This window comes from Anas platyrhynchos, chromosome 12, assembly GCF_047663525.1.
Source record: "Anas platyrhynchos isolate ZD024472 breed Pekin duck chromosome 12, IASCAAS_PekinDuck_T2T, whole genome shotgun sequence".
Classification (NCBI taxonomy): domain Eukaryota; kingdom Metazoa; phylum Chordata; class Aves; order Anseriformes; family Anatidae; genus Anas; species Anas platyrhynchos.
Window position 1 is genome coordinate 1,292,443 of NC_092598.1, and position 21,988 is coordinate 1,314,430.

The 21,988-nt window shown below is 68.5% G+C and overlaps 3 protein-coding genes across 5 annotated transcripts; 1 reads left to right on the forward strand and 2 right to left on the reverse strand.

Moving 5' to 3' along the window:
• Positions 1-740: 740 nt before the first annotated feature.
• On the reverse strand, positions 741-9,592 carry CDH1 (cadherin 1). Its single transcript, XM_027465868.3, has 16 exons — positions 9,417-9,592; positions 9,207-9,321; positions 5,405-5,628; positions 5,158-5,289; positions 4,865-5,020; positions 4,649-4,793; positions 4,349-4,524; positions 4,138-4,266; positions 3,857-4,042; positions 3,524-3,768; positions 3,276-3,418; positions 2,950-3,174; positions 2,492-2,713; positions 2,285-2,415; positions 1,960-2,103; positions 741-1,882 (listed from the first exon to the last, which is right to left on the reverse strand). Exons 1-16 carry the CDS (start codon positions 9,477-9,479, stop codon positions 1,670-1,672), a joined length of 2,649 nt encoding a protein of 882 aa, XP_027321669.2. The 5' UTR covers positions 9,480-9,592; the 3' UTR covers positions 741-1,669.
• Positions 9,593-10,301: 709 nt separating this feature from the next.
• LOC106020454 (B-cadherin) lies at positions 10,302-16,215 on the reverse strand. Of its 3 annotated transcripts, XM_027465871.3 has the most exons (15): positions 16,014-16,214; positions 14,174-14,313; positions 13,969-14,079; positions 13,587-13,742; positions 13,359-13,503; positions 13,032-13,207; positions 12,809-12,937; positions 12,551-12,736; positions 12,225-12,469; positions 12,000-12,142; positions 11,572-11,796; positions 11,268-11,486; positions 11,059-11,189; positions 10,845-10,988; positions 10,302-10,767 (listed from the first exon to the last, which is right to left on the reverse strand). In XM_027465871.3, exons 1-15 carry the CDS (start codon positions 16,108-16,110, stop codon positions 10,555-10,557), a joined length of 2,460 nt encoding a protein of 819 aa, XP_027321672.1. In that variant the 5' UTR covers positions 16,111-16,214; the 3' UTR covers positions 10,302-10,554. The 3 variants fall into 3 exon arrangements, with proteins under 3 accessions (XP_027321672.1, XP_038041263.1, XP_038041262.1); XM_038185335.2 differs by having other exon boundaries at positions 12,225-12,736; positions 14,174-14,310; positions 16,014-16,215; XM_038185334.2 differs by having other exon boundaries at positions 12,225-12,736.
• A 69-nt stretch (positions 16,216-16,284) lies between these two features.
• On the forward strand, positions 16,285-21,976 carry LOC106020320 (cadherin-1). The gene is made up of 14 exons (XM_038185336.2): positions 16,285-16,817; positions 16,925-17,068; positions 17,206-17,361; positions 17,433-17,577; positions 17,702-17,877; positions 17,960-18,088; positions 18,184-18,369; positions 18,458-18,702; positions 18,809-18,951; positions 19,053-19,277; positions 19,514-19,737; positions 21,205-21,344; positions 21,454-21,589; positions 21,820-21,976. Exons 1-14 carry the CDS (start codon positions 16,770-16,772, stop codon positions 21,907-21,909), a joined length of 2,187 nt encoding a protein of 728 aa, XP_038041264.1. The 5' UTR covers positions 16,285-16,769; the 3' UTR covers positions 21,910-21,976.
• The last annotated feature ends 12 nt before the right edge of the window (positions 21,977-21,988 follow it).

Genomic DNA, 21,988 nt, shown 5'->3' on the forward strand with positions numbered 1-21,988 from the left:
GCCGGCTGGGGGTGGCTGGGGCTGAGCCTCGTCCACACACAGAGCACAGGTTCTGGCTGCAGCCAGCAGCTTGTGGAGAGAAATTAGCGTTTTGTGTGAAAGGAGAGGAACACCAAGCAGTAAACACGTTACAAAGCACACACATCAGCACTTCACTTGGCCCAGACTGTAACCAGGGTGGTTGCAACTCCCGTACCTGCCCCTGTGGTTGCAGAGAGGCACGCAGGCACTGTGGGGCACGTTATTCCTCTGCCTTCTGCTTCCTTTAAAGGGCAGGGCTGCTCTGGAGAAAACACAGCAACAATTACAGGGCCGGGCAAACAGCACCGATAACAGCCTCGCCTGCGCTGCTGGGCCCGCGTGGGTCGGGCGTTAGGCTGGGCACGCAGGGTGCAGCCACCGCGATAAGGCACGAAGGGCAAGCCCAGCTCTCCCCCTGCCTCCTGCTCCCCCTCTCCCCAGGGCCCGGCCAGGCAGATGGGCAGTAAGGTAAAACCTTGCGGTGCTGCGAGCTGCTCAGCCGCAGCTCTTATCAGCCCCGGTGCTGAGAAAACACGTGCTCTGTAATGCATCCCTCCCTCCCCGGGTAAGGTTGTTATAAAGAGTAGGGACTTCAGCAAGCGCTCGCTTTCTGCACTTCGGAGGCAGCCGTGGCCATAAGAAGAAGTCACGGCGGGGCAGACCTGTCCCTCAGCACGGCCACAGGCACGGCAGCTGGCAGAGCTACACACAAAGAAATAGGCTTCTTGTTTTATTAAAACAACGTATTATCTCAGTTTCATATAAAAAATGTACAATCAGTTAAAACTAGACAATGGCTAGACCTTATTCCCGTTTTCAAAATACAAAGCATGACAACAGCTAAACACAGTTCAGAATTTAAGTAAAGCTGTTTGATTTCAGAAAGCGCCTTCTATTAACAGCACAATAATTACACATAATGTGACACAAAAGGAAATAATATAATCTGGTATACAGAAAAATAGAAATCTGCCTGCAAGTACTATATCAAATATAATTCCCTCATGTATCACGGAAAGACAATGGCACATCATTAATCAGTGTTTATAGATCATCCACCCGGCATCGGCACATGCTTGAGCAGCTCCACACAAAAGCTGGACGTGGGGCCATCCCGTTCCCTGAGGGTGGCTGGCTGCCAGCATGGCCATGATTTCAGGTCTGGGAGCGCGAGGTATTTTGGAGAGCGCCACAGAAACTCTTTCCTTCCGCAGCAGAGGGGGAGAGGCGGTGGGGGCCTCTCCTGGATGAAGGAGAAGTGCTGAGCACCAGCCGAGGGCCAATGCAGGATTTGGGCATGGGGAGGCTGGGAGCTGATCCAGGAGCTGATCCAGGAGCACCTCAGCTTCGGGACAAGGAGTGCCTACTGCCAGCCTCCCGCGTCCCCCCAGGGAGTCCCAAATGGCACCATAGCCTACATGGAGCTGAGGGGGATGAGGAAACACACAGGCTCCCCAAAACACTCAAGCCCCAGCGATCCTGAGCTTTATCTGCACTGAAGGAGAGGGATGTGAGTGATGGATCCAGGGATGTCAGAGGGGGCTTTGGCCACCCACCACGCTGCTGGCGAGGGCCAGTGCATGTCCAAGAAATGGCAAGAGCTGCTTTCGCTGCGTGGCTGCAGGAGCAGCAGGAGGGCCAGGGCAGCCTAATCATCTTCCTCCCCGCCACCATAGAGCTCGGCCAGCTTCTTGAAGCGGTTGCCCCACTCGTTGAGGTAGTCGTAGTCCTGGTCCTGGTCGGAGTCGGAGGAGTTGAGGGAGCTGAGCGAGGCGGCCTCCGAACCGCTGCCCTCGTAGTCGAACACCAGCAGGGAGTCGTAGGGGGGGGCCGTGGGGTCCGTGTCAGCCGCCTTCAGGTTCTGGGGGGGGATAGAAGAGGAGCTCAGCGGGGAGCTGGAGCTGCCCCAGGGCCCCCCAGGCAGGGGAAGGGGCTCACCTCGTCGATGAAGTTTCCGATCTCATCGGGGTTGGCAGGCCGGGGCCGGTACTGGGGGGCTGCCATCAGCGGGGGGGCCACGTCGTTGCGGATCACCTCAGGGCGGGCATCCAGGCCGCGGTGCAGCTGGCTCAGGTCATAGTCCTGTGTGGGGACGGAGACAGGGGGCATGAGGGGACAGCAAGACTACGCTCAAGGGATGGCCTCAGGCAGTGCTGGAAGGACTGGGTAACCAACTGGGGAGCCATGCTGCCACCCGCTGTGGGGACGGTGCTGTGGAGAAAGAACCCCATGGGCACGACTATGGCCCAGCACCCCGTCCCACCTGGTCCTCCTCGCCGCCACCCTCCTCGTCGTAGTGGTAGACGTTGTCCCGCATGTCGTCTTCAGGTGGTAGCAGTGGCTCCTTCACCACCTTCCTCCTCCTCACAAAGAGCAGCAGCAGCAGCAGCAGGACTGCGAGCAGAGGGCATGGCGTCAGCGCCACGGGGTGAAAGCGGCCCCATCCCTGTCCCCACCCCACAGTACTCACTCAGCAGCGCCAGGATGCCCCCCAGGATGCCCAGGATTGCGGGGACACCCAGGCCAGTGGCGATGAACGCTCTCCGCTCACAGTTTTTGGTTGCCCCTTCACAATCGCACACCTGGGCTTTGACTTCTGTCATCTGCGCCTTGCCCTGGCTGTCCGTCAGCTTCAGGAAGATGCTGTACTCCCCGGGCTCCAGCTCCTTCTTCAGTTTCAGGACCAGCGAGTCTTGTGTAGGGGAGACAGGGCTTGGGGTCAAGGCAGGTCCCAGCTCCCACATCTGGGGACAGCCTCAGCACCCGCAGGGCTTTGCCACATGGCAGTGCCACCATGGGGACCGGTAGGAGCTCCAGGGGCATTCAGGGTGGCTCAGGGGGATCTGGCTAGGATGCGGCCCTTGCTCGGTGTCCCCCCACTGCCCTGCGCCACAGGTGGGTGGCTGGCACGGACCCCACAGCACCTACCTTGGCCGAATATCTCGACGGTCCAGTTGGTGCCGGAGCCGTGCTCCAGCGCTGCCTGGAACGGGTAGGTGTTTGGGGGCAGGTCCTTGTCCACGATGGTCAGCGTCTGGTCCTCGGGCTGCCGGCTGCAGATGTCGAAGATGCGGGGCTCCGGCGTGGGCCCGTTGTCGTTCACGTCCTGGAGGAGCAGCAGCAGCGTCCCCGTGCCCGTTGCGTCCGGCACCCCTGCGGAGCTGGGCGTTAGCGAGGTGCCTGCAGCCCGTCCCCACGCCCTGCACGGCCGCCCCGTGTCCCCGCAGCCCCCGCTGCCCACAGCGCGTCCTCACCGTTGTCCACGGCCAGGACGATGGCCTTGTAGGTGCTGTTGATGGCGTGCACCGACTCGCGGTCCAGCGGCTGGGCGGCCGTGACGATGCCGTTCTCGGGGTCGATGGCCAGCCACCCCGCGGGGTCGCTGCCCATGCGGTACCTGGGCAAGGGAGGGTCAGCGGGGGGCTTGGTGCCCAGCCTGGCCCCTCCGGCCGGGCGGGACGGGGCACGCAGCCCTCGCGCCCCCAGCATCGCCCCCACTCACGTGATCCTGTTCCTCTGGTCCTTGTCGGGGTCCTGGGCCGTGTAGGAGGCGACCTCGTGCCCCACCGGCAGGTCCTCCGGCACCTCCACCCTCTTGACGGGGGGCACGAAGACGGGGGGCTCGTTCACATCCCTGACGAGCACCAGCACGCTGGCTGAGGAGAGCCCGAGGGACACGGAGAGGGGGACCTTGTTCTCCACCGTCACCACGAGGTCGTAGCGGTTCCTGGTCTCGTAGTCCAGGCCCTGGAGGCGGCAGAGAGGAGCTGGGCTGGGAGCGGTGCTGGGGGGGACGCGTCCCACATGGGGCAGCCCCGGGAACCCCCAGACCCACCTTGGCGGTCCTCAGGATGCCGTCGTTGGTGTTGGGGTCGGTGGTGATGCTGAAGGCGCCGTCCTGGTCCCCGCTCTTGATGCGGTAGACGGCTTGCCAGGCCGGGGAGCCCGGCATGTCCTGGTCCGTCACGTGCAGCCTGGCCACCTCCAGCCCCACCTCGTTCTCGGGCACCGTCCCCTCGTACTGCGGGAGGGGCGCAGGGACGGTCAGCGCGGGTTGGGGCCGGGGGCAGCGGGGGAAGCGGCTCGCGGGAGCCAGCATGGGGGGGAGCTCGGTACCATGGTGGGGTCGAAGATGGGGATGTTGTCGTTGGCATCCGTGACCTCGATGACGGCCGTGGCGGTGGTGGACAGCCCCGTGCCCTCCTGGTCCGTGGCCTGGACGATCAGCGTGTAGTTGGGGGTGGTCTGCAAGCGGAGAGCACCACGGTCAGGGGCGCCCCACGGCTGCTCCCACCGTGGGGGTGCCAGGAGACGGCCGGGCGCCCACCTCGCGGTCCAGCCCCGTGCCGAGGACGCTGATGACGCCCTTCTGGGGGTCGATGGTGAACATCTGGGGGTGCGGTTTGGGCGGCTCCTGGCTGACGATGGAGTAGCTGACGATGCCGTTGTTCACGGTCACCGCGTCGTCCGCGTCCGTGGCGTTCACGGTCATCACAGAGGTGCCTGGCGCGGGGACGGGACGGGACGAGGAGATGTCACTCACGGGACGAGCCCCGTGGGTGCCATTGTCAGCCTGGCACAGCTCCGTCCCGGGGCCCCGGGGCCCCTCCACCCCCACCCCACGCACCCGGCTTGGCGTTCTCCTCGATGTAGCCGACGAAGAGCTGCTTGGTGAAGACGGGCTTGTTGTCGTTCTGGTCCATCACCGTGATGATGATCTCCATGGGGTCCTCCACGGGCTGCCCGTTGGCCGACACGGCGTGGGAGAAGAGCTGCGGGGGCACCGTCAGTGGCGTGGCCCCCTCGAGACCCCCCGGCGCCCCCAGCCCCAGCCCCCACTCACGACATATTTCTCGATCTCCTCGCGGTCCAGCGGCTTCGTCACCTCCAGCCACCCCGTCTCACGCTCGATGGTGAAGACGCCCACGGGGGGGCTGTCCGCCCCCTGCCCCGTGATGCTGTAGAAAACCTTGGTCTCCTTGTCCTTGTTGGATTTGATCTGGGGGCGAGGCGGGGGGCTGTTAGAGGGGCCTGGCACTCCACAGGGGTACCCGCGTCCCCCCCGGGGCTGCTCAGCCCGGCCATAGGGCCTGGCGCTGGCTCAGCCTTCGTCCCCACACCGTGGGGGCCACGTACCTGCACCAGCTGCTTGGGGAAGGGCCCCCGGTGGTTCTCGGGGCAGCTGATGGGGGGGATGACCCAGTCCCTCTTCTGCCTTCGGAGGCTGGGGCCAGATTCGGGGAACGAGAGCATGTAGGGCTCATCCTCCTGCAGGAACAGCGATTTGTCCCGGTGCCCACGGGAGCGCCAGGCAGCCGGAGGCACCCACCGCCCACCCCACAGAGGGGCTGTGGTGAGCACAGGCACGGGGACCACACCTCACCTGGTTGCTGCGGCGGTGTTGCCGCGACCTGCGCCTCTCCACGGTCACCCAGGCCGAGTGCCTCTTGCCCGTGGCATCCAGGGCAGAGATGTTGAAGCGGATCTTCTGCCCGCGGAGCTGCAGTGGCTGCTTCGTCTGGAGGATGCCGTCTTTGTCCACCTCGAAGCGCGGGTCGGTGGGGACGTGCACAGCCTGCGGCTGCCCAGCACAGCCCGAGAACAGCACTGGGGACAGGAGGAGCGGGTGGGCCGGGTGGCACCGTGCTTGGCACATCCCTGCCACGGGGCACAGCCCCCCGTGTGCTGTGTCCCTGCTGCACAGCGTCCCCACGGCACAGCCCCACACGTGGTCGTGGCAGCAGGCAGAGTGCTGCTGCACTGGGTGCTTTTCAAACACAAACAGGGCCGGCGTGTCCAGCTCGCCCGCACTGGCACCCAGCCACCCCAATAACCGCCAGGGCTGGGGCCCAGGGGCTGCCAGCGCAGGATCCTGCTCTGCAGGCAGGGGGGTGACAGTTCACTGGTGCTTGGGGACCCCTGGGGGTCACCGAGCCTCCTGCATGACCGGGGATCTGGGGTATGCATCTGCAGTGGGCTTGTGACCCGCTGCAGGGAGATGGCACCCTGCTGGGGCCACGGTACGAGCCCTCACACTGGCCACACTGGTCTGGTACTGGTCTGCTACTGGTCACAGCTGGGGCTGGCGTGCTGGAGACAAGGACAGCCCGAGGGGGGGGGCAGCGCGCAGCACGGCAGCGATCAGCAGGCATCACATGAGCGGGGCCGCGCAGCCGGGAGCTCCCTGAACAAACGCTCCTTTGTCTGGGGGATGTTTTGTTTGAGCCAGCAGCACCCAGCCTGGGTCCCCCCCCACCGGCAGAGCCACCCCCAGCCCCGGCACGACCGCGGCTCGGGCAGGAGGCACTTGGTGGTGCCGTGGGATGGCGACGTGCCCGGGGTGGGAAGCGCAGAGCTGGGCGCTCCCAGGGCAGCCCTTACTGCCGGGCCCTTTCCGCCATCCCTCGGCACATCAGCCCACGTGCAGCCCAGCAATTCAGAGCCGACGGTGAGAGGAAGGCGATAGCAGAGCTGGGCTGGGGGCTGCCACCGTGCCCCCGACCCAGCGGGTGCGATGCCAGCCCGGCCCCCAGGTGGGTCCCGCAGCCAGGCCGGGGCAGCCGGTGAGGCCGGCTGTGCAGGGACACGCCGGGGCAGGCCGGGCGCTCCCGCACCGGGGGCTGGCAGCGGGGAGGTGCCGCGGCCCCCGCGGGCACCCGGGCCCTGGCACGGAGCCGGCCGGGTGCAGCGAGCACCCAGGGTGCAGCTCAGCACCCAGCCCCGCACCGGCTGCGTGTACGGAGCGCAGGGAGCGCGCCATGCCGAGCACGCGCACCCCATGGCTGTGCTCAACCAGTTTTTCCAGCTCAGCACTTGAAAGCCAACCCCTCCCTTCCCCGTCCTCCCCGGGGGCATGCAGCCATGGGGCCTCAGCAAGGCGTGGGGCAGGGGGAGGCGGTGGGGCTGGGGGCAAGTTTGGGGGGCTGATGAACCGCAGGGCGCTCCACGCCTTCCTGGAGCCTCACCTGCCACTACCCACGGGGCCAAAATCACCGAATTACTGACTGCTGGACGGGGCTGGGGGGAGCACCCCGCACCCCCAGGACTGGGATCTGGGGACCATGGTGCCTGCCAGCCCCCAAGCCACCCCACAACCCGCTGGGACACAGGAAGGTGTCTCGCCAGGGCTGGGCACAGGGTGAGTCACGGGCCCAGCCAAGTGCCACCACCCCAGGACAACCGGGTGACAACCGGGTGCCACCACCCCGTGTCCCCACACGGTTGCGCAAGCGCGGTGGCTGCACTGGGGCAGAAGCCAGCAGTGGCGGGGAGGGGGGGGACGGACAAACACCAGTTCCAGGCAGCGCGGGCGAAGGCGCCGTGAGCCGCACGTCCCGCCCAGGCGCTCCCCCTGACGTCACCGAGTTTCGCCGTGACTTCAGAGTCTCGAGGTTTCTCCCACCCGGGGCTGATTCAGGACCTGCGTAGTTTGGGAACATCCGCCCCCGCCAGAGACCCACAACCCCCCCCCGAAATGGGACCAAACGCCCACGTCCCACAGAGCTGGGGGCTCCCTGAAGGCTCCTCCCTGGGGTTCTGCCACCCCGTGCCCTGCCCAGGGACCCCTTGCCCATGGGCAAAGCAGCACACGAGGCTGAGCGTGGCCACAGGGTCCCGGTGCCATCCCAGGGCCGCCAGGCGGGTGCTGCCATCCTTCCCTCGGGGCGTGGGACAGCCGCAGCCCCAGCACCCACCGGAAACCGAGGCACTGGGCAGCTCCTGCTGCCCGCATTAACGCGGAGGAAATTGCTCCTTCCTCCACCGAGCTTTCTCATCAGCGTGCCGGGGCGGCAGCACCGCCGTCGGGAGGCTCGGAGCCGCAGCAGCAGCTGGCGCAGCCCCTGGAGCGCTCGGAGAGGCAGGGCCCCACGCCGCCTCTTGCCGCCCCAGCGCCGAGCTGGGCCTATCCAGACCTGTCTGAGGCACAACACAGCGCTCGACTCATCTGCTTAATTACAGGCCAGCTCGGCAGCCTGCCGCACCGCAGCCCGGCCGAGGCCTTTGAAGCACTGTGTGGCACAGAGGGCAGCATCCTGCCCCCACTGAGTGCCCCCCTGTGCGGCTGGGCATCACCGTGGCACAGCCAGGCATCACCACAGCACCGCTGGCACGCATGGGCTGACACAGGCACCCGTCCGCTTCCTTCCTCCTCTGTCCCAAGCCCCAAACTGGGACGCAGGGGATTTCCAGCTGGCCCCGCTGCAGAAACCAGCCCTGTGCATCCCGGGGGTGCAGAGGGCCACGCAAGTGCCCATCACCCTGCTATCAGGCACAGCCCGAGCAGCTGCAGGCTCCTGGTGCTGAGCGCCTTTTGTTAATGATCAACCAGAAAGCAAACAAACATGTACGGAATGCGTTCGGTGCAGTGCAGGGTCCAGCTCCCTGCACTGAAACTGCCAGCGCAGGTGAAACTCAGCCTGAAACCGAAGGCACAGGGGCCCCGCTGCAGTGCTCAGCGCCCCTCAGCCCCCTCTGGCATCGCTGCCAGCCACTGACCCCAGCAAACTGCAGCCGAGCCTCTGCCCTGCAGTGCTGGGGAGCCACCAGGACCTCGGTGCTGGGAGACAAAGAGCACGGTGGGGACACAAACACCCCAAAGCAACAGGTCCTCAGCACCCCAATTTCACAGCCACCCCTTCGGCACCTCCAGAACCACCTCCACATCGAGCCGGGTGCTCGGTGCCCCACGCAGAGGCACCGCCAGCCCGTGGGGAGGCCACGCGTGGCGGTCGGGCTCCGCACCCCACACCCAGGCCTGCCGGCCCCGACAGGTCTGTGCCTGAGTCAGCGCTGCCGGGACAGGCGCCCGCTGCCCCCGCACGCCCTCGCCCCGCTGCTGCCGGCCCCGGCACCTGCAGCGCCCCAGCTCCTCGCCGTGCACCGACACGTAGGCACTGCCCCGGCCCCACGCAGCCACGGCTTTGTGCCTCGTTTTGCCACCCTGGGCACCCATCCCTGCCACCACGGCCCTGTGCCACCTCGCCACGCACCCAGCCCAACCCCACGGGCGCTCCGCCAGCCCCGTTGCCACCCTTGGTGCCAGGCACCAAACCCGACCCCACGCCTCCACAGCCCCCCGGCACACTCGCCCGTCCCCACGAGCGCAGCCCCGTGCCGCACCGGCAGCGGGTTATGGGGCTGCGTTCCCACCCTTGTGGGCCCCCACCGCCCCTGTAGGACCCTACCTCGTCCCAGCACCTCGCCCGCCGCCACGCTGTCCCGGGGCACGGTGAAGGTGAAGGTCTCCGCGGTGAATCCAGGCTGGCAGGGGGCTGCCTCGTCGCACCTCCGTCCGCCCACCTGCCCGGACAGAGGTGTCAGCGTGGCCACCGCCACCCCATCCCCTCCAGTCCCTTCCAGTCCCTTCCAGTCCCCTCCTGTCCCGTCCCCCTCACCTGGAGCAGCAGCAGCAGCAGGGGGAAGCAGAGGGGGCCCATGGAGCCCCGCTGCCGCCCCATAGCTCGGTGCCGGTGCTGGACGGTGCGGGACGGGACGGGACGGGACGGGACGGAGCTGCCGAGCGCTGCCGCCGCCGAGCCGCAGGTGAAAGCGGCACCGCCCGCAGGTGCTGCGACCCCGCCCCGCCCCGCCCCACCGGGAGGCGGCCCCCCCCCCCGGTCCAGCCCCGGTTCCCCCCTCCCGGTTCGTCCAACCCCTCCCGGTCCTTCCCAAAGGGCCCCAGGGAGCGGCCCCGGCACCGGCACCCTCCGGTCCCGGAGCCCCGGGGGAACCTCGAGGGGGTGGCTCCGGTGAAACCCGGGCAAGCAGCCCCCCGGGACCCCCCCGGGGACCTTACGGCACCCCCAATGGTGCAGACAGGCAGGGGGGAACCCCCTGGTGCCACCGCCTCCTCCTGCCCCACAGAGCACCCAGCGCTGGCCCCAGGAGCAGGGTCAGGGGCTGAGCCCCCCCTGTAGGGAAGCAGGGAGCACCCCCACAGCACCCCCTGCCCCAGGGGAAGCTCTGGGCTGGGTTAATGCAGCGCTATCAGTGCTTATTATGGGCGGGGGGGGGCCGCCGGGGATGGGGAGCTCTGGGACCAGTCCTGCCCATGCACACCAGCACGGTGCGGGGCTGGCCCAGTGCCCTCCCAGCACCACCAGCTGCTTCCCTGGCATCCACCTCGTCCTCCCCCTTCTGCATGGGGACAGGGACAGCCCTGGGGAGAGACCCCACTGCCTCAGCACCCCCCCGGTGATGCTGCAGGTCCCCAGCCCAGCAGTGTTTCTGTGGTCCCCCCCCCACTCCTCCAGCCCCACAGAAGCGCACAGAGACAGGAGGATCTTAAAAAAAAAAAAGAAATCCACATCCTTTATTAAAACTTCTACCTAACCCAGCTTAGCCCGTCCGTATCATCACACTACATTTATTTCATTAAAAAATACACAGGAGGAAGCTGAGGCCGCTTCAGCAGACGCAGAAGGCATCAGAGGGAGTGCGGGGGGAAGGGGGGGCAGCGCCGGCCCCAAGGCACAGCAGGGGGGTAAGGCTTTGGGCAGCAGGAGCAGCAGCACAGGGGGGCCGGGGGGGGCCCTACTCATCGTCCTCCCCGCCACCATAGAGCTCGGCCAGCTTCTTGAAGCGGTTGCCCCACTCGTTGAGGTAGTCGTAGTCCTGGTCCTGGTCGGAGTCGGAGGAGTTGAGGGAGCTGAGCGAGGCGGCCTCCGAACCGCTGCCCTCGTAGTCGAACACCAGCAGGGAGTCGTAGGGGGGGGCCGTGGGGTCCGTGTCAGCCGCCTTCAGGTTCTGGGGGGGGATAGAAGAGGAGCTCAGCGGGGAGCTGGAGCTGCCCCAGGGCCCCCCCGGCAGGGGAAGGGGCTCACCTCATCGATGAAGGTGCCGATGTCCTCGGGGTTGGCGGGCCGGGGCCGGTACTGGGGGGCCGCCATCAGCGGGGGGGCCACATCGTTGCGGATCACCTCAGGGCGGGCATCCAGGCCGCGGTGCAGCTGGCTCAGGTCGTAGTCCTGCGTGGGGACAGCGCGGGGTCAGGCCAGCCCGTGGTGACACGGGGACACCCCCATCCCCGGCACCCACCTGGTCCTCCTCGCCCCCGCCCTCCTCCCCGTAGTAGAAGACGTTGTCCCGCGTGTCGTCCTCCGGCAGCAGCAGCGGCTCCTTCACCACCTTCCTCCTCCTCACAAAGAGCAGCAGCAGCAGGAGGATGACTGCGGGAGAGGAGCGGCATCAGTGGGGGCACCCCAGCACCCACGGGTGGGGCGCAGCCCCTCCAAACCCCCACTCACTCAGAAAAGCCAGGAGGGCGCCCAGGACGGCGAGGATGATGGGCACGCCGGTGGCCACCTGCGGCTCGTAGGCGCAGCTCTCCACCCGGCCCTGGCAGTCACACACTTGTGCCTTGATGACGGTGACCTGGTCCTTGCCCTGGCGGTCGAAGAGCCGCAGGTAGACGCTGTACTCCTCCTGCTCCAGCGGCTCCGTCAGCCGCAAGGTGACCGTGTCACCTGCGTGAGAGGAGTGATATGGGTGACCTGGGGTGCCTGCCCCCGCAGCAGCTGAGGCACCCATCGCACTGAGCCCCTTCCTTACCGGTGTCCCCGACCTCCACCGCCCAGCTGTCCCCCGAGCCGTGGCTCAGCTCGGCACGGAAGGGACCCGTGTTGGGGGGCAGGTCCCTGTCGATGACGGTGAGGACCTGGGGCACGGGGCTGCGGTTGCAGACAACGATGTTGCGGGGCTCAGGCTCAGGGCCGTGGTCGTTCACGTCCAGCAGGGTGAGGAGCAGGGTGCCAGTGCCCGTGGCGGGTGGAGAACCTGCCGAGAGGAGCCGGGCTGGCGGGGCACCCCAAGAGCAGGGCCTCCCTCCCACCCCCAAGGACCAGACCGCGCGGGCACCGCTCCCTGCCCAAGGGAGCGAGCCGGGATGCAGCACCCCCGTGACACCAGGAGCACGTGTCCCTCACGTGGGACAGCACCCGGCAGGAACAAGGGCTCCTTTCATGGCCACCGCGCCTCACCGTCGTCCACGGCCAGCAGCACGGCCACGTAGGTGCTGTTCTTGGCGAAGGGCGACTCGCGGTCCAGGTGGTCCCGCGCCGTGATGAGCCCATTCTCCGGGTGCACGTCCAGCCAGCCCGCTGGGTCGCTGCCCACCACGTACCTGGGGGACAGAGGGTGCTGGTCCCACGGGGGCACGGCAGCAGGACCCCCCTAGCCCCAACCCCAACCCCAGCCCCACTCACTTGATGCGCTGCCGCTGGGCTCTGTCGGGGTCCTGGGCCGTGTAGGAGGCGAGGAGCTGCCCCAGCGACGCGTCCTCCGCCACCTGGGCGAGCCGCACCGGGGGGTCAAAGACGGGTGCCTCGTTCACATCCTCCACGCTGACCGTCACCGTGGCCGTGGCCGTGGGCAGCTTGACGGCGAAGGGCGCCTCGTTCGCCACGGCCACGTGGAGCACAAACTGCCGCTTGGCCTCGTAGTCCAGAGCCTGCAGGAGGGCACAGGATGGGACGGGCAGCACCACGCAGGGCGGGTGGCCACACCGCGGGGACGGGCACGGGACACGCACCTTGGCTGTCCGCAGGACGCCCTCGTTGCTGGCAGGGTCGGTGGTGATGGTGAAGGCGCCGCCCTCGTTGCCGCGCACGATGGAGTAGACGGCGCGCCACGCCGGCGTCTGGGGCTCGTCCAGGTCCGTGGTGTGCAGCCGGGTCACCTCCAGCCCGGCCTCGTTCTCCGGCACGGCCGCCTCGTACTGTGCATTGGGGACCATCAGCACCAATCCCGCCATGCCCAGCCCACCCTGCCCGCCTGACAGCCACGTTACCGTTTTGGGGTCAAACTCGGGGGCGTTGTCGTTCACATCCGTGATCTCAATCACGGCCAGCGCTGTGGTGGTCAGCCCCTCGCCATCCAGGTCGGCTGCCTGCACGGTCAGCGTGTACTCCCGCACACGCTGCGGGGGGCAGACAGACAGACAGACAGACACCCGTCAGCACCCCGCAGCCCGCCCGGTGCCAGCGCCACCCCCACGGTGCCGCAGGTCCCACCTCACGGTCGAGGCCGCTGGCAATGACGCTGAGGGTGCCGGTGGCCCTGTTGACGGTGAACATGTGGGGATGGGGCTCCCGCGGCTCCTGGCTGAGGATGGAGTAGGCAAGGACACCGTTGTAGGTTTCCACCGCATCATCTGCATCCGTGGCGTTCACCTGCATCACCGAGGTGCCTGTGGGATGGGGCGTCCGTGTGAGGGAGGGACAGGGCACCCATGTCCCCAGGAGGGGCAGTCCTGGGGCTCTCCAAGGACACATCCAGCAGGAGGCAGAGTTTCCCCATGGGGCCACGCCACACCCAAAGCACCGTGGCACCGGCCCTACCTGGCAAAGCACCCTCGGGCACGGAGCCCCTGAACACCTCCTGCGTGAATTGGGGCTTGTTGTCGTTCTGGTCCGTCACCGTCACTATGATCTCCATCGGCTCCTCCACGGGCTTGCCGTTCTCGGACACGGCGTGGGAGAAGAGCTGCGAGGCAGAGGGGTGAGCATGGAGCTGGCACAGCGCCTGCCCCAGCGCCCCCCCCCCCCCCTTCCCCAGCTGGCACCTACGTGGTACTTGTCCATGTGCTCCCGGTCCAGCGGCTGCGTCACCTTCATCCAGCCCGTCTCCTTCTCGATGGTGAAGATGCCCTCGGGGGGGGTGTCCGCCCCCTGCCCCGTGATGCTGTAGAAGATCTTCGCCTCCCGGTCCCGGTTGGATTTGATCTGGAGGGGTGCGCAGCAGCGCTCAGTGCTGGGGCTTGGCAGCCCCCCCATGGCACCGCACCCCGTCCTGGCACCCACCCATGCCCATGGCCGGCACCTCCACTGCCCTGGGCGCACACATCCATGCCCAGCTCCAGATGCATGCCCAGATGCAATGGTGACGGGCACAACCAGAGCATCACCCCACCCCAGGGCACCCACCCACGCCTCTGGGCCCCCTCCATACCTGAACCAGCTTTTTGGGGAAGGGACCCCTCTCATTTTCAGGGACCTTGATGGGAGGGATCACCCAGTCCCTCTTCCGCCTCCTCAGAGCCCTGGGGACATCGGGGACCTCCTGGTGGGAAGGAGAGCGGGGTGAGGGAGCAGCCACGCGGGGAAGGTCTGGGGGACGGGGGTGTTTGCCTGGGGGGGGCTCCCAGGAGCATTACCTGCAGGGAGCGCCGGCTCCGCACAGGGCCTGGCAGGATGGTGGCATCCTGGGGAGTCACAGGCAGCCACCCTGGGGGCCTCGGTGCCACCGCTCCCATGTGGGGCTCCTCGTCCTCGTACTGCACCGTGCCATCGCCTGCTGTGAGGGGCAGGGGTCAGGGTGGCCACGGAGGGGACACAACCTGCTGCCCCCACCCCAGCCATGCTCCACGTGCCCCCTGCTTGGCCCCGGGAGCTCCCGGCCAGCCCGGCTGAGCCCTGGGGATTAGGATCAGGAGGGGGAGGCCGGAGTGGTTCCCGGCACTGGGGGCGGGCAGGAGCTCGGTTTTGGCTTTGTTTCGGAGATGACGGGGAAATTCCTGGGCACGCAGGGCCCTGCCCCGCGCCTCCCACCTCTGTGTGTCACCGCCTGCTCCCTCCCCCCCTCCCCAATCACCACCCCAGGCTGGGACCCGCACTGCAGCAGGGCCCTGCACCCAAAGCCACGCTGCGCCCCCGCGCCATGCCGGGCCCAGCCCCGGCACCCCCAGCACCCCGCAGGATTAGGGGATTAGCAGTGCTAAGCCTGCTCCGGCCGCGCTGGCCAAAAGGCTGCCAGGAGCAGGGAGAGCGATGGAAGCAGGGCGAGGAGAGCTGTGCCCCGCGGGCGTAGCAGGTCCTGGGCTGGGGGAGCAGGAGCAGGTCCCCAGGGGGGCCCCTTGGACCCCATGCTGGGGCAGAGCTGGTGCCTGGAGGGCAACTCTCGCCAGCAATCAGGGATGGTGCTGGGGATGGAATCACCACGGCCACACCACGAGGGCCACGGCCACACCAGGGCACGAGGAGCCAGCCCTCGCCGTGGGGTTGGGGTCTGCAGCCCCGCTCCAGCACCAGGCTCCCCCCATGCCCCCGGGGTTCCTCGGCACCACGCAGCCTGGGCACCCTGCCCGCCTCTGTGGGGATGGAGCCGAGCCCGGGTGGGCTCCTGGCTACGAGCTCCCACGGAGGGGCTGCAGCCCCCCGGCCGGCCCCAGCCCCTGCCCACGGCCCCAGCCTGGCAGGAGCTGCCCGCAGCACTCGGCAGCCGGGCGGGCTGAGGTCAGGGCTGGCACGGTGAGAGCTCTCAGGGCCAGAGCTTTCAGCGCTCCGCAGCCATTAGGGGAGCGCTGCCTGCGGTCGTGGTTCCCGAGCAGCTCCGTTCCCCGGGGATGCCGACGAGTAAACACGGCGGGCGGCCCCGCCGGCACCGGGAGCCAGCCCCGGGAACCGGCCCCTGCCGCCCCGCCGTGCCCCCGAGCCCCCCGCCCGTACCGGAGAAGGTGGCCCCGGGGCGACCGGTCCCAGCGGCAGCCCGGCGCCTGGCACCGACCCGCGGGGTCCCGCCCTGCCCGGCGGCTCCCGGCCGCTCTCCGCCGACCGGAGGCGCCGGCATCAGCCGACGGAGCCCGAGCGGCACCGCCAGAGCCCCCCCGGCCCGAAAAGGGGGGTCCGCGACCAGCCCACAGCCTGCGATGGGGTCGCCCCGCGATGCCGGGGACACGGCCAGGGGGCAAAGGAGCGAGCCCACGGCCCGGGGGGGGGGCACAGCAGCCCCGCAGCGCTGCCCAGCCCCGCACCCCGAGGGCACCAACCGGCTCCGCACCGCGGCTAGCACCGGGCCCCCAAGTTGGGGGGCGAGAGGGGAAGAACCGGGCCGAGCACCGCAGCAAGGGGGGGGCTCTCCACCACCCCCAGCCCAGCCCGGGGCAGCTCACCTGCCCCCACCGCCCCGGTGCCGGTGCCTCCCGGCGTGGCGGCGCCCCCAAAGCCCCCCCTCCGCCGGCCCGGTGATGCTCCCCGCGCCCCGACGGCGCCGCTTACCTGGCCCCGGGGGAGCGCACGGCCGGGCCGGGGCGGCGGCAGGCGGGAGGAGCAGGAGCAGGAGGAGCGGGCAGAGCCCGGAGCGCGACCCCCGCATGGCCCCGCCGCTACCGAGCGCCGCGCCCCCGCCCGCTGCTCCGCGCGGCTCCAGGTGAGGCCGCGGCCGCGCAGGTACCGACCGGCCCCCCCCGCCCCGCCCCGCCCCGCCCCGCCCGGTCCGGTCCCGCCTCGCCCCGCCCGGTCCCTCCCCGGTCCCGCCCCCCCCCCGCCGAGCCGTTCCCGGTCCCCCCGTGCGCCCCTCCCGGGGTGTTCCCCGACCTCCCCAGGTCCTCCCCGGTTCCGCCGCGCCCCCCCCGGTGCCTCCGTTTCGCCGCCACCTCCGTGCGCCCCCCCGGGCTCTCCACGCGCACCCCGTTGGGGCAGCGGCAGCCGGTGCCCGGGGGTGGGAGGTGGAGAGCCGCGACCCCCCCCAGCTCCGGGGGGCTGAGCGGTGAGGCACAGCACGGAGCTGCCGTCCCAACGGGGGTGCCGGTGTCTGGGCACCCCCCGGGCACGGAACAGCACCTGCGTGCACGGCCCCGCACCCCGACCCTCCCCAGGCACCCTGTGGGGCCGGGGGGGCGCAGCGGGGCCGGGGGCTGGCACCCCCTGCGCTGGCACCCACGTGGGCACTGCTGGGAGCTTTGCCAGGGGCACAGTCCAAGGGCACGGAGCTGGCCCTGGTCAGCGCTCGGAGCACCCGGAGTGGCCGGAGCTATGGCACCCTGCACCTTCCTCCTGCTCCTTCTCCTCCTCCTCCTGCAGGTAGGGCGCTCTGGGGGCTGCTGCGCATCGGTGAGGGGCGACAAGGAGGGGAGAGGAAACCCGCACGGCACAGCCCCGCTGCCCTCCCGCTGCTCTGCATCCTGCAGGTCACGGTGCTCAGCACCCACGTAGATGACGTGGCCTTCTCCAAGTCTGGCCGCAGCCTCCGAAGGCAGAAGAGGGACTGGGTCATCCCCCCCATCAGCTGCCCCGAGAACCACCGGGGGCCCTTCCCCAAGCAGCTGGTGCAGGTACGTGGCCCCCACGGTGCGGGGACGAAGGCTGAGCCAGCGCCAGGCCCTATGGCCGGGCTGAGCAGCCCCGGGGGGGACGTGGGTACCTCTGTGGAGTGCCAGGCCCCTCTAACAGCCCCCCGCCTCCCCCCCAGATCAAATCCAACAAGGACAAGGAGATCAAAGTTTTCTACAGCATCACTGGGCAGGGGGTGGACAGCCCCCCCGTGGGCGTCTTCACCATCGAGCGTGAGACGGGGTGGCTGGAGGTGACGAAGCCGCTGGACCGCGAGGAGATCGAGAAATACGTCGTGAGTGGGGGCCGGGACTGGGGGTGCCGGGGGGTCTCGAGGGGGCCACGCCACTGACGGTGCCCCCGCAGATCTTCTCCCACGCCGTGTCGGCCAACGGGCAGCCCGTGGAGGACCCCATGGAGATCATCATCACGGTGAGGGACCAGAACGACAACAAGCCCGTCTTCACCAAGCAGCTCTTCGTCGGCTACATCGAGGAGAACGCCAAGCCGGGTGCGTGGGGTGGGGGTGGGGGGGCCCCGGGGTCCCAGGACGGAGCTGCGCCAGGCTGACGGTGGCACCCACGGGGCTCGTCCCGTGAGTGACGTCTCCTCGTCCCGTCCCGTCCCTGCGCCAGGTACCTCTGTGATGACCGTGAACGCCACGGATGCGGACGACGCGGTGACCGTGAACAACGGCATCGTCAGCTACTCCATCGTCAGCCAGGAGCCGCCCAAACCGCACCCCCAGATGTTCACCATCGACCCCCAGAAGGGCGTCATCAGCGTCCTCGGCACGGGGCTGGACCGCGAGGTGGGCGCCCGGCCGTGTCCCGGCACCCCCACGGTGGGAGCAGCCGTGGGGCGCCCCTGACCGTGGTGCTCTCCGCTTGCAGACCACCCCCAACTACACGCTGATCGTCCAGGCCACGGACCAGGAGGGCACGGGGCTGTCCACCACCGCCACGGCCGTCATCGAGGTCACGGATGCCAACGACAACATCCCCATCTTCGACCCCACCATGGTACCGAGCTCCCCCCCATGCTGGCTCCCGCGAGCCGCTTCCCCCGCTGCCCCCAGCCCCAACCCGCGCTGACCGTCCCTGCGCCCCTCCCGCAGTACGAGGGGACGGTGCCCGAGAACGAGGTGGGGCTGGAGGTGGCCAGGCTGCACGTGACGGACCAGGACATGCCGGGCTCCCCGGCCTGGCAAGCCGTCTACCGCATCAAGAGCGGGGACCAGGACGGCACCTTCAGCATCACCACCGACCCCAACACCAACGACGGCATCCTGAGGACCGCCAAGGTGGGTCTGGGGGTTCCTGGGGCTGCCCCATGTGGGACGCGTCCCCCCCAGCACCGCTCCCAGCCCAGCTCCTCTCTGCCGCCTCCAGGGCCTGGACTACGAGACCAGGAACCGCTACGACCTCGTGGTGACGGTGGAGAACAAGGTCCCCCTCTCCGTGTCCCTCGGGCTCTCCTCGGCCAGCGTGCTGGTGCTCGTCAGGGATGTGAACGAGCCCCCCGTCTTCGTGCCCCCCGTCAAGAGGGTGGAGGTGCCGGAGGACCTGCCGGTGGGGCACGAGGTCGCCTCCTACACGGCCCAGGACCCCGACAAGGACCAGAGGAACAGGATCACGTGAGTTGGGGGAGATGCTGGGGGCGCGAGGGCTGCGTGCCCCGTCCCGCCCGGCCAGAGGGGCCAGGCTGGGCACCGAGCCCCCCGCTGACCCTCCCTTGCCCAGGTACCGCATGGGCAGCGACCCCGCGGGGTGGCTGGCCATCGACCCCGAGAACGGCATCGTCACGGCCGCCCAGCCGCTGGACCGCGAGTCGGTGCACGCCATCAACAGCACCTACAAGGCCATCGTCCTGGCCGTGGACAACGGTGAGGACGCGCTGTGGGCAGCGGGGGCTGCGGGGACACGGGGCGGCCGTGCAGGGCGCGGGGACGGGCTGCAGGCACCTCGCTAACGCCCAGCTCCGCAGGGGTGCCGGACGCAACGGGCACGGGGACGCTGCTGCTGCTCCTCCAGGACGTGAACGACAACGGGCCCACGCCGGAGCCCCGCATCTTCGACATCTGCAGCCGGCAGCCTGAGGACCAGACGCTGACCATCGTGGACAAGGATCTGCCCCCAAACACCTACCCGTTCCAGGCAGCGCTGGAGCACGGCTCCGGCACCAACTGGACCGTTGAGATATTCGGCCAAGGTAGGTGCTGTGGGGTCCGTGCCAGCCACCCACCTGTGGTGCAGGGCAGTGGGGGGACACCGAGCAAGGGCCGCATCCTAGCCAGATCCCCCTGAGCCACCCTGAATGCCCCTGGAGCTCCTACCGGTCCCCATGGTGGCACTGCCATGTGGCAAAGCCCTGCGGGTGCTGAGGCTGTCCCCAGATGTGGGAGCTGGGACACACCTTGACCCCAAGCCCTGTCTCCCCCACACAAGACTCGCTGGTCCTGAAACTGAAGAAGGAGCTGGAGCCCGGGGAGTACAGCATCTTCCTGAAGCTGACGGACAGCCAGGGCAAGGCGCAGATGACAGAAGTCAAAGCCCAGGTGTGCGATTGTGAAGGGGCAGCCGAAAACTGTGAGCAGAGAGCGTTCACTGCCACTGCCATCGTCAACATCAGGGATGCCATCAGCAACGTTCCCATCTTCAGCTTCACCATGGTACCTGTCTCCCCTACTCGAGCCGGCTCCAGGGAATCGTTTTCCCCTCTCCCCCACATCGGGGTGACCGTCCCTGTCCCCCTCACCTGGGTGATCCCCACGGCCGCAGCAGGCTGGAGGTGCAGATGAGCCTTGTCCTGGGCACGGCCCCCCTGCCCCAGGCGCTCAGCCTCTGCGTTCCCCTGGCTCTCACTGCCCACCCAGGCACCGTGTGCGCAGCAGGTGGTCCCCAAACACCCCCTGAAGCTGCCGACAGGGACGGACGCAGGCTCCCAGCCACCAGCACCACTGCTATCAGCACGCAGATGAGGCGCCGGGCCCTCCCGGCGGCGCAGGAGGGGAGGCAGGCAGGTCAGACGAGCAGGGCTTGCCCGCGGTGATCCCGCTGCCTGCTCCTCGCAGCTTCCACGTGCCCGGCCCCGCTCACGCGCTCTGAGCTCTTTGCAGGGGGAGGCTGGGCCGGCAGCTCCACTGTGGCTCAACCAGTCCCGGTCGTCCCAAAATCCAGCCGGACTTGGGGCTGCCAGCCCCGGGGCTGCGGTGCCGCCAGAGCACGGGTTCCGTCGGGGCGCACCGGGGTGTGCCGGCTGCTGGGGAGCCGCCTGCACGGGCCGGCCCAGCCGGGGAGGAGCGTGCCGGGATAGCGGCGCCTGGTCCCAGCAGCTCCCTGGGGAAGGTGTCTGGGACAGGGGATGGCAGCCTGCGGGGTGGCACCGGGTGCAGGGACCTGGCAGAGCGGGACGGAGGAGAGGCAGGTAAGCTACCGCGAGCCCTCGCTTGCCGTTGTGCCTCCTGGTCGGGGAAGCCAAAGCCCACAGCCGGACCTGGGTTAGGGGAAGGCACTTGGGGCAACCCCAGAGGAGCAGCTGGGGTGGTTTTGGGGGGTCCCACCCCACCGAGCACAGCCAGGGGCTGCCGTGGGGGAAGGGGCAGCGCCCCGACCCCGTGCTGGCTGCCTGCCCCAGGCAGCGCCGGAGAGCTTGCAGGGTTAACGTGTGCCACACGTGATGTGGTGACACCGCGATCGGTGCAGGCTGGGAAGGTGACAGGGACATGGCCGCTTCCTCCCTGGGGGCCAGGCCAGCCCGCGCGGTGGCCCGTTGGTGCACGCCAACACGGGGCTGAACGGGGAGCCTGGCAGCCCTCCTTCCAGGCAGAAAGGCAGGCAGGGTGCCCACGCCGTGCACAGCGGCGGTGCCCTGGGCATGCAGGCAGCTGCTGGGGGCGTTGGGGTGCACCCCTGGGACCTGGCAGGCACAGCAGGGTGCTGGGGATGGAGAAGTTCCCGAAGGGACCCAGCTGCACTGACACCAGCACTGTGCCCTGCCCACCCTGGGTTCCCCTCACCCCCCCGCTACCCATGCCAAATATTTACTCCTCGGGGTGGAGTGCTCGGGTGGTGGTGCTGGGGGGAGCAGGACAGTGCTTTTGGGGAGCCCCCCAGCCCTCACTGCTCCCCCGCTGCAGGTTGGAGGCACGGAGAGGCCGCAGGGCTCCCTGACCACCCACGTGCTGAACACGGCCACGGGGCTGCCCGCTGCCCGCCTCGCCCTGCGCCTGGCCCAGCTGCAGGAGCCGGGGGCGCAGTGGAGGGAGCTGGCACAGAGGTAGGGGAGGTGACACCACACAGCCCCGTCCCCCCCGAGACCCCCAGCTGAGAGAGCTACGGGGGGAGGCTTTTAGGGCCATCATCTTGTGCCTCCTTGTGTTTTTTAGGTGGACGGATGAGGACGGGCGCTGCCTGCCCCTCCTGCCTCCGGGGCAGGCTAAGGCTGGCACCTACAAGCTGCACTTTGAGACGGCGGCGTACTGGGAGAGCCTGGGGTACAGCAGCTTCTACCCCTTCGTGGAGGTACCTGGCTGAAGGGCACAGAGGGGGGTGCCTGGTGCCTCTGGGAGCCAGCCCTGGTCACTGTCAGAGCTGCAGGGGGGCTGGAGGCAGTGTCCATGCTTGCAGGAGCTCTCTCCCCCCAGCCACCTCCTGCTGCGCTGCTTGGAGTGGTCCCAGATGACAGGGAGAGGGGCAGGGGCTGCTTGTGGCTGGGGTTTTCTCCCCCTCACTCCCTTTTTGCTCTCCCCTAGGTCGTCTTCACCATCACTGACCCAACCCAGAAGCTGCACGTCCCGCTGCTGATCAGCCCCTACTCCTACACAACGTACCGGGGCAGCTAGGGCAAGGCACATCCTCCCCGCGGGGCCGCCACTACACGACTGACACCATTAAAGGATTCAAACAGCACCACTAGTCTCA